The sequence below is a fragment of the Brienomyrus brachyistius genome, chromosome 10 (genome assembly GCF_023856365.1).
Source record: "Brienomyrus brachyistius isolate T26 chromosome 10, BBRACH_0.4, whole genome shotgun sequence".
Classification (NCBI taxonomy): domain Eukaryota; kingdom Metazoa; phylum Chordata; class Actinopteri; order Osteoglossiformes; family Mormyridae; genus Brienomyrus; species Brienomyrus brachyistius.
Window position 1 is genome coordinate 2567945 of NC_064542.1, and position 11399 is coordinate 2579343.

Consider the following 11399-nt stretch of genomic DNA (forward strand, 5'->3'; position numbering starts at 1 on the left):
ATTTTCATTCCACCACGCTACTTAATATCCACAAAACTGACCAACTTTATTTGTAGCAATTAAGCTATATGTGCAAACATTACAGAAAATACTAGTTACATTTCCATGAACCAACTGTATAAATACAGAACTCCAGGATTCTAAGTATTTATATATAATGTATATTTAAAAAATTTTGAAGTAAATTTTGGAAATATTTCAATGGCTTTCAACTCATGCTACATGAATAATAACAAATGCACATACATGCAGAGTTACGCTCCAGTCACATTCAGCAGTATAAACTTTGCAACAAACAAATTTATGCAATTATAAAAGCATTTTCCAAGAAAATGCATTAATAAAAAATATGGGAATGGTGAAGGCCAGCTATGTTCACCAGAATTTCCTGGGTTATGAAACTTTCACTGACCTAGGAAGAATAGTAAATATATAAATTAAAAACCATTCATACACACACACACACACACACACACACACACACACACACACACACACACACACACACACACACATATCACATAAAATAAAATAAAATATTTCTTCAGTCTGCTTTTTTGGTTTGCCATCTTGCCGTATGCAACAGCTGTCCGTAGGCAGAGGCTGAGTGGTAGACGATCACTGTCAACACCTTGCCGTGGATGGGAATGAGTAAAGTCTGATGACCCGTGGCCCACACCCGATACCACGGCCCATAGAAAGGGTCCGACACCGCTGGGCAGAGCATGTTGTTCAGGTTGACCTCTGTAACCTGGAAGAAGGACAAATTCTTTGCATAAAAATCACGCTATACAGCTAATGTTAGAGCTTACTGTAACTGCAGATGATGTAAAGGATGGGTCATAACGTTTCAAAAAAGACCATTGTTTGTGAAGATCTTGCAACATCCTCCGCATAAAACCAAGCAAGGAAAAAACATAATGTGTGAAGTTATTTTACTTTGTAAAAACGTCTCGTATTGGGTATGAGAATAACACCATTCAAAAGCAAAACAGGGTCAGGTGAAATCTGATTTCATGGTGCTTTTTTGTGAGTGAAAATTTAATTTAAACCAGCCAAATTAATCCAGGCTACAAAGATAACCTGAGACAAAGTAATTTAATGCATTCCTAATCAAACAAAGAACTGTATTTGGGTCAACGGGAATGAAGATGAACATGATATTTAAACAGGTGCCCATGTTGGCTTAGGGCTGTAAGCTGACTGTCAGTATGGATCAGGGTCTCTACAGTCATATTCACTCCAAATGGCCTGCTGGGCTGACACCTGGGCAGTATGTGCCCATATTTGGGCTGCAGCCCCAGATAAATAAGGGTGTCCATGGCGCATGCAAGGATACTGAACACCAGCAACGACTGTCAGAAGACAGTTTCACAGAGGTTTCTTACCAGTCCCAGCGCCTGCAGGAAGGTGAAATGATACAAAAAGAGGATCCCAATGGACAGGACGGCCCACCAGATATCTCCTAATGGCTCCGGCCTGTATACCCCTGTAGGCGGGAGCACGAAGAGCAGGGATGTCAAATGGCAAGCAATCGGCATCACAAATGAGGCAGTTACTGGAGAGACACAAGACTCGGACAGCCACCTGGAGCACTGTGCAATGCTGACACTGGCATTCTGAAGACTGCCCCCACCCACCAAAGAGCTGGGTTGCAATCCCCCCCACCCCCCCAATCAGCTAATTTGCACTTTGTGCTCTCTCATTTCCCGTCTGTGATGCAGAGAGAGTGACCTCATTGCTTCGTTTCTGAAAAGGGGCCTATTTTGTTGTATGATCCATTACTCAAACTTTGCCTTAGACTCCCATCTTGCACCTGCCTTATTCGATGTCACCTCTGTTTACGCCTTACAGAAATTACTTCCATGACTCTGTGATACTGTTTATTAGCAGCATTTGCACAAAGTCTCTACAAGTAATCACCCTTTTACGTAATTATAATAATTTGCAAAGACTGCCTTTATGCATGTAGCATTGAAGTTGGTTATGTTTGAATGTGTAACAGAAACTCCTCAACAGCAGTGTATCGACTGATGTCATCATAAGCTCTGCTGCAGCAGAACTGTGAAGGCTGGCTTCCTGATCAGCCATCCACATAACAGGCTGCAGCAACTGGGCTCCTTCAGGGCTCAGATCGCTTTCACCATTAATCATTTTAACAGTCCGATATAATTAAAGGTCATAGATTGATTAATTTCTTCTAGTTTAGCTACACCTTTAAAACATATTCAAAACATTGTAATATATAATGAATCATACAACATCTAGCATTTAGAATATTTTCAATATTAAATTCTGAGAGCACCAATAATGGAGTACTAATATAGAATAAAAACAGACCATCTATTTAACGGTAATTTTCAATATACTCTGGACAAACGGTGGTTATCCAAATGAGCATGCTGTAAATTTTGTTGACTTTATGACAACAAAAATCTGAAAATCCTGTCAAAGCGAGGCAAGTAATTCACTGATTACACAGCATCTACACTAGGTGGCAGTCTCACCCTGCTTCGGTTTTCATCAAAGCCATCTAAAGGGCCCAAGCATTCACAACAATGTGCCCAGACCTTTCCGCTTAAGCAGACTGTAGTTATACTACAGAAATAGTCGAACCTCGTTACTACGTACCCCAGATACAACGTTTTCACTTTTTCAACGTACAGGTTTCTAATTCCCATTTTTAGCCTATGTATTATTCCAATAGCAGCCATTGTTTACAGCGTACACCCTTACAGTGTAAACTTCGATACAACATCCAAATTTCTAGAGAAACTAACCATCGTTACAACGTACAGCGCTCTCCCCGCCCACCACAACTTGTGTCGCTACATCTACCTGTATCTACCTGATCTTCGCCCGACAATGCACATGTGTCTATTGCGTTGTAACTTCCCGCGTTAAATGAGTTGCCTTGACCGATCGTTACTGGACTGCGTAGTAATGGCTTGTTAAGTGTTCTGTGCATATTCTTTGTTTATTAAACCTTGTGAAATACCAGTCATGCCGGTAATTGTGAATTCAGAATAATAATGGAAGTAAAGGATTTTATGATTTAATTTGACCAATATTTCATTAATATTTTCAGGCCAAATGCCAATTTGGATGCGAATTTTTATTTTAAAAATCCATTTTGAGCAGCCGTTGTGTATTTTCCTTGCCGTTTATCGCCGGCCGGCACTAAGTAATCGTGAGTAATTTAAGGAAAATTTCAAGCATCCAAATGAGCTTTGTCGAATTATTTAACAAGTAATAATGTGTTCGTTTGTTTTGTAGTCAATTTAAGGGTCGGTTCTATTAAAGTTGTATCATTTACATGGATATTTTGTGAGTTCTTTCATCCATCTTGCACTAAGTGGTTACAACGTTCTATGCTTGTAACGTACATGATTTTGATATCCCGTCTTGTACGTAGTAACGAGGTTCGACTGTAGTTTGATCTACAACCATAACCCTCATCTATAGTCATGATCTTTGGATAATGACCGAAAGAATGAGACTTTAAGAAGCAAAAATGAGTTTCCTTCGCAGGGTGTCTGGGCTCAGCCTTAGAGATAGGGTGAGGAACTCGGACATTCGGGAGGGGATCACGTTAGAGCCGATGCTCCTGTGCATCAAACGGATGCCAGTTCAGGTGGTTCGGCATCCATCTACAATGAGTCCTGGACACTTTTTTTTGGAATTTTGGGCATGTCCAACCGGGAGGAGACCCCGAGGCAGACCCAGGACACACTGGAGAGATTATATTGCTCAGGTGGCCTGGGAACACCTTGGTATTCCCCCGATGGAGCTGGAGGAAGTGGCTGGGGAGAGGTAGGTCTGGGAATCCCTGCTTAGACTGCAGCCCCCGCGACCCGACCTCGGATAAATGACAGAAAACAGATGGGATGGGATAGAATTAGTTTGTTCCTGACACTTATAATTAATTTCTATAGTCAAAAATATTAGAAGCGCTGAGACAAAAGAAGAATGCCAGACCAATGGACACATAAATAACAACAGACCTACCTCCCTTTCTGAAAAGGTAAATAGTGACCAAGTACAGCATGACATGTTGAATATAGTAGACTTCTTTTTCAAAAGGCAGCTGAAAGAAAGCATAGCAACAAATGACTGCTGAATACCAAGGACGGCATATCTTTTCTGAGCATTAATTAACTGGGTTTTCTTATTTAAGTTGCGCATGCAAAACTTTTAGTCATCCATATATTAAGATGTACAATCACTTGTTTAGCGAACAAGCTCTATTCCAATGATTATGCCATTAAGCAAAACGGCCCATAAGTGATAATCATGATAGCTTAGGCATGATCGCAACAGTGCTTATTTCAGTCTTCCATGCTTAATTTCTTAATTAATAGTACATTCTACTTCAGAGATCTATTGTACTCCAGCATGCACTGTTGCCCAGTGTACAAAATTTAGTCATAAGTGCATGCACTGGTCATATTTTTATTACTGTTGTATTTGTGAATGGTGACTCTCTAAGGTAATTGCAAAATGAGTCATTGTAAAATATTTCACAGCTTCCACAAACTCCCATTTCCTTTCCCTCTTCATGTGACAGGCAGGATAATAATATTAATGACATCTTAACATATTTATGAACCACAGAGAAGCACACATTGCATATATCACAGTATCTCCATTGGTGGGTCGCAACCCAAAAGTGGGTCTCGGGGTCATTTTCATTGGGACGTAGAAAGAATTTTTTTCCCCCTAATGTCTAATGTCAGTCTTTTTTTTTTTTTTTTTTTTTTAACGGTGCATGAGCATAATATGCCGCTGTCACTGCATCATTTCTGTTATGTTTACCATTACTGCCCTATTTTTTGGAAATCCATTTGGTTTGAAATTTGGGTCATGATTTAATGACCAAGGGAAAATGTGGATCGTGAGGCTAAATCAGCACTGCTGTAAATCAGTCAAATTGTATGTGACCCCTGCCTTAACTGTTCATGTATATTATATGTATGAGAGCCAAAGACAACCGGACAAATTCCATGTGTTTAAACATAATTGGGCAAAAAAGCTGATTATTGTTGTTATTAATAATAAGAATAACAACTGCAAAAGTATGCTCATGTGACAGTTCCTGTCATCACAGCTTGCAGCATGAAGCTGCAGCCCTCCACAGGAACACATGACTGCTGCCATCCGGGCTGCTGCTTGCGCAATGCATGCCTCTGGCCACACGGGGCACTCACCAGTCTGGTGTTGACAACAGGGAAGAGCAGCGCCAACAGGGCCCCGTTCAGCATGTGGACTTGAAGCCTGAAACAAGGGGGCAGAGAGGGTCACACATAGACACAGGAGACACTGGGTCTCTGCCGTCGATTTCACCCCATTGCTAATGACTACTGACTAATGAAGGTCAAATGTGTCAGATTTTATGGCAGAAAAAAAACAAACCTCGTGAGGATACATAAGGCATTTCCTGGTTCTTGACACAAACTATATTTACAGGAAAACAGTACTTTAAATGCAATGATCTGGACTTCTTGACAGTTCTATTGGCATCCAAGAATCAGGGAGCTGTTTTGCAGAGAATCCTCGAATAGATAACTTGATGACCTGACAAGACTCACACATCCATCAGCCTGCACCGCAGTCAAGCAAGCTGCTGGTACAATCCCAAGGAGGAAATTGGTGATGCACTTTGCATTTGTCCCTCACAAACCAACAACACAAAATGGATACCGGTCCCCCCAGTTAGACAAATAATTCCTCTCACACTATAAACCCCATCCTGCTCAGAGCACGTAATTACTAAAAACAGGCAACATAAAAATGCCAAAACTCTCAAAAGAACTGAGGGTCATATTGGTATGTTCAGTGTCCAACATTTTAAATATTGAATGTTTTAAATACCCGCATATCAATTAGCTATAAAAAAAAATCCCACAGTACTTTTCCCCAGACTGACAGCAGGTATGTGAGCTGCAAGGTTGCAGGTTCCAACACACACAGCCAACAAAGTACATTTTTCAACCAGGGATAGTGAAACAAAGATGTTATGACTCCAGCCTGTGTTATGATCACAGTTTTATGAATATTTTATCTTTCTTGCTAATGCTGATTGAGTCTGCCTATTAACCTGCTCCAAGGACAATTACAGGGTGCTGTTAATGTCACCATGGGTGCTGAGAGTCAGTTGACCGAACATGTGTCTGTGTCACGTGACCGTCTCGGGTCAGGTAAATATTGTTTATGTATTTGTTACCTCTTATTAAAGAGGCCTGCGTCACAGTTCTGTCCAAACATAGTCAGGACTTGAAATGAACACTGGAGATGATCCTGATCAACTTGGTGTCAGGAGTCTCAATACTTTGAATAATATTTACACTGACTCAGCTTGCTACATGGTAGATAGTGTGTATGTCAGTGACCACACCTATACATATCTAACTGAGTCACAGAGCTATCGGTGATGCAACGACAGTAGCAGCTGAAGCTATTCCCAGGCCGATTTACCCAGACTCATATGAACTTCAGCATACAGCTTAACCTCCAATGTTCAGGAGTCACTCGTTAGATAACAGGGGATGGTTAAAGAAATTACAGATGGGCTTATTTATAAAGCCAGGATTACCACATGCAAATGCTGTTTTGGATGCAGGAACATACCGGAAAATGACTCTGGCTGTTTTGCATGGTGGACAGGCCAACAGGAAAATCTGTGTGCAAAAGGAACGTAAATCAGATATGATTGACTACCTTAATCCTGCTTCCTCCAAATACACTCCCTGTAACTAGAGCATATACTCTAGTATTATACACACTTCCGGGTATATAGTCTGTGTCTCATACACTCATTCAATTATATCTACTAGCTCCAATTAAATCCAAATAAGACAAAAAACAGATGGAACAATAATACAATGGGATTCAATTCTGCAAGCAAAGGTGCACAGCAAAGTTCAGAGTTTATAGTTAGAAAAATATTACGTCAGCACATATTGCAGTTAATGATGTGATTTTTCAGTCTAGCCTTGAAAACGACTGATCGAAATAACATGGTAAATAAGGCTAATTTTTCAGTAGGATGCTGTTGACACTTTAGGGTTCCACCAGGTCAACAAGGAAAACAAAACAAACAAGTAGAGCTGGGTGATAAAAAAAAATTCAAATTAATTGACAAAAATCGATTTAAGACGATATGCAAAAAGAAAATCAGGATTCACGTCGATTTATTATAGCTTCAGGTTAATATCACTGAGTAAATGATGCTCACAAAATATTTATAATATATATATATTTTTTTATCGTGAGGTACATTAAATTATAGTAAACCAGGCTTCCCGCCCCCTCGCAGACAGTAGAAAATGGCAGCACGTACGAGTCAAGTGAGGAGCTCGTCTCGAAAACCGGCAGCGTCACCTCCATCATTTGGAAGTGGTTTGGTTTCGCTAAGTCCGACACTGAACAAACTACTGTTCGTTGTAAAATTTGTTTCAAGTTGGTAGCAGCACAACAAATTTATTTCAGCATCCCCGTCAAAGGCAAGCACCAGAATGGACGGAATGCCTAGCTATGCGAGAAGCACAGAAGAATAAATTATAGATGCAGTGACATTTCATATCGCCAAAGATTTGGTGTCCATTTACACTGTTCAAAAATACGGGTTTGACTCGATGCTTAAAAACAAATCGATCCCAAATATCAGCTCCCAAGCCGAAAGTGTTTTACAGAAGTAGCCCTACCCCGTCTATACAGCAGTACACGTGAAAAAACAGCAAAGCTGCTGGAGAATGTGCAGTTTTACTGAACTACCTCAGACCTGTGGTCCAGCCGAGGCATGCAGCCATACATGATTTTGACGGTGCCTTTTGTAACTTAGTAACAGTACTACTGTATTGATTTTTTTGCACTTGTGAACCTGTGTAAACTACTAAGACCAGGAAAAAATACTGTAAAAGCAAAAATAAATGTTTGCTGTTTCCTTAATCATGCTTACATTGTTAGAATAAACACAAAACTTATTTGTATAATGTCTGTGTACATCAATAAATTTTGAAAAAAAATCTAAAATCGGAATTGGAAATTGGGCCCAAGTTAAAAAAAAAAAATCAGATTTTAGTTTTAGGCAACATCGCCCAGCCCTACAAACCAGCAAACAAAATTATGCCTCCGCAGGTTATGTGTGTATTCCAGCAGTCAAACATAAACCTACAAATCAAAGATGTAGCACGCGACGGAAAAGTCATTATCTCGCTCCATACGGCCCTGTGAAATGTAGAAGCTCTCTCTCTAAAGCACCAGGACAGAAGGCAGACCTGGTGTAACCTGAGGTTTCCCATTTCATAGCTAGGTACTTTGTAACGCTGGCATGGCTAGCAACTTTCAGAACAAGGTCAAAGTCAAATTCTTGGACGACGACACCTTGGGAAGTGCAGCCAGTCGAGTAGCTGTTTATTTACCTTGCGCGGGCCACCCTTCCTCACACGCAATTATTGCAGCTGTTTCCAGTCGCAATAAAGTGAACAGATAACAGATAAAAAGAGTTGCAGCCAATCAGATGAAACAAAGGGAAGGAGAAGTCAGCAGATAGGAAGAGCAACATGAGCAAAACTAAGGGAAAGTACAGAACAATAGAAACTAAATATAATAAGTTTTTTTCTGTTAGGTACCTACTGTACCTAAGCTGTACCTTGCTTTCATATGACTTTATTCTAGTTAATTTATTGCAATGTTGAGCTTCACACTTAGCCAGTGACTCCCAGCAGCGTTCAGACAGGCTTGTCCATTTATGTACCCCATGTCACTATGTATGAGTCAACGCATTACGCAATGCCTATGAGTAACACACTGGCCAGAAGGTGCCAAAGAGCCTGTGGACACATGTATGTTGACACTACTAACACAAACAGTTTGGTTTTCATTATGGCCTCGTGCATAATTAACAACACTTTCAAAAATCACATTGACCTTGGATGTTTCAGCAGTTCACACAGCATTTCTCAGATAAATTTGAGGAAACAATAAGATTACTTTGAGGATCATTAAAAGAACCTCAAGGGGCAGGAACAGTAAGATGATGAGGATTATCCCATTCATGCACGGACTTTTCTGTGTATGAAAAAAATCAGGCATATACTATACTACAGTCAACACTGTATTGGAGTATAAGCTGGGACACATTTAACACGCAATAGCCTAAAGATTGGGAAGGCTTAGTCCCAAACAACACTCAACAGTCTGGTTACCACTACTCTGAATAAAAGTTTTTCCTCTCGAGGAACTTTCAAGTAAACACTGCTATTAAAATAGATCTCGCAATACTTATAGTTTGTTACTACACAACATCAATTTGATCTTTTATCTTTTTAACATTTTAATTGTTTTAAGCTTCATTAGGTCCCAGTAAAATTCACAAATCTTACACTTGTTTGAATCTGCATAAATATAAATTGCTTAATTTATCCGAGTTTGCGAACAGGTTAAAGATTGACATTTAAGTAACGAGAAAATGACTGACAGAAATTAGCATCAAATGTGATTGGTTTATTTGCACTGTCTAAAAGGCACACTTCTCTTCGTTTGCAGGTTCCAGACATCACATAAACAGATCTGACAAACAAATTCAATACAGTAAGTCAATATTTTTGACGAGTTCCCATACCTGCATCAAGGTGACAACATGACAGGGATTCAGCAGATAAATTACGGTCTTGGTCGCGAACTTGAACCCCACTTCAACTCCAAATGTCAAGCAGAGAGCGACCAATAGAAGGTTATTCCCTGGCCCAGCTTCCTCGCTTTTGAAGTCTTCTTTGGCGCCTTCCTTTTGCTCTTTGGAGGAGTTGATTTTCCGTAATGCCAATGCAATCTCTACGACGGACATCAAAATAATAACCAGGCTTTCCACCAGTCGCTGCTTCGGCGTAAGGAAAGCCGCACACTCCGGCCCTCCATTGCCCTCAAATTTCGGGTCGACACCTCCGTAAGCCCAATCTAACAGGCTGCAGATGTCATACCGAGCCATACTCCCCTTTCGGTACCGGAGAAGGCGAAAAAAGGTCGACGTGTAAGATAACACACCGATCTGCCGGGACATCAACGTTCAGTCCACGTTGAGGTGTAATGACGAGATTTAGATAAGGAGCGGCCAACAGTCATACTGATGCTCGCTTTTTCGCATAAATCGCTAAACTACAACTGGATCAGACAAGGCAGGCTAAAGTGGATGATGAAACCAGGAAGAGAATGTAAAATGTCCATTTCCATACGGGAGATAAATAACACGTAAGCGTTATGTTGTAACAGCAATTACACAGCCAGACATTAAAATAGCTTACTTATGTAGGTGGACGGTAATGAAGTACACGGAGGAGTTAAAGAAATATGAAAGCATTTCATTACCGAAACAACCAAAAAGGCATAATATTCACGAACTGTAAAGTATAATAGCATGTGTACGTAAAGTTATGGATGGCGGTCTACTTTGGTGACTACAAGTAAAGGACACGACAACCCCGCAGTGTTTTAACATGTCTGTGAACTTAACCACGGGGAAATTCACATAAATTAACGACTCTGTAGGTGCGCATGTCGTATTTTTGCTACAATTTTACCGTCGATAAACAGAAAAAAAATTATCAAGGCGGCGCAGAACATCTTAGCGTTTCCGCGCCTCGTGATTCCTACTTTCTCCGATGTTGTGAGCCGGAAATACAATTTAAAAAAACATTTCAGTGTTTTTCTTCATGCATATTCATTAAAAAAACCTCGTGACTCCGACAAAAGTGCAACTGATTGGATGAAATCTCACCGAGCCCCGCCTATATGACACGTGTTTGTGGACACGTGTCAATTTCATAATACTGAATCGCGCGAGTAATTAAGCAATACGTTTGGTGAGACTACGTGAGTAAACTGGTAGCGATGTAGAAGTGCAGTGGACAAGAAGAAAAACCAATTGTGTAGGTGACGTTAAGCAAAGATAATATTACTGGTCTTCATTTTTCTACTGTAAATCGATGGTTTATCCACACTCAATAACCTCCTGGTTATAACTCGAATGTCCAATTTTACATAGAAGTCATATACGGCAAAGTAACCCAAAAGATTAACTGTATCTGTAACTATATCCGTTCCCTAACATGACATGTGCTTTTCTTTAACACTTCGTAACTTCACGTAAAGAGATTCTAGCTATATCTGGAGGAAGCTTTACAAACCGCTCTAAAGTCCCTTACTTTTCTGCAGCGATGTAACGTATTTCAATACTTAGCTGGGGTGGTTTACCCTCTGTACAGCCCTTGTTTAATTGATATTTATGTTAAATCCCAGAGCATGCAGAATTTGACATATCTGTTACTATATATGTGTTTTCAGTGACTCTTACTGTAATGTTCAATTCTTAAAGTGTTGATATGGCTACACTCAGAAAAAACGTA

The 11399-nt window shown here is 40.1% G+C and overlaps 1 protein-coding gene across 1 annotated transcript; it reads right to left on the reverse strand.

Moving 5' to 3' along the window:
• Positions 1-21: 21 nt before the first annotated feature.
• On the reverse strand, positions 22-10693 carry LOC125751088 (transmembrane protein 164-like). Its single transcript, XM_049029608.1, has 6 exons — positions 9623-10693; positions 6628-6677; positions 5208-5274; positions 4009-4087; positions 1389-1489; positions 22-751 (listed from the first exon to the last, which is right to left on the reverse strand). Exons 1-6 carry the CDS (start codon positions 10055-10057, stop codon positions 545-547), a joined length of 939 nt encoding a protein of 312 aa, XP_048885565.1. The 5' UTR covers positions 10058-10693; the 3' UTR covers positions 22-544.
• Positions 10694-11399: the final 706 nt, after the last annotated feature.

Bases quoted from the DNA above. Each gene is read 5' to 3' on its own strand.
- LOC125751088 (XM_049029608.1), bottom strand. From the start codon at position 10,057: ATGTCCCGGCAGATCGGTGTGTTATCTTACACGTCGACCTTTTTTCGC. The intron at 5,275-6,627 runs GTATGTTCCTGC...CCCTTGTTTCAG, and splicing joins ACAGCCAGAGTCATTTTCCG to GCTTCAAGTCCACATGCTGA. The intron at 4,088-5,207 runs GTGAGTGCCCCG...GCTTTCTTTCAG, and splicing joins CTGTTGTCAACACCAGACTG to CTGCCTTTTGAAAAAGAAGT.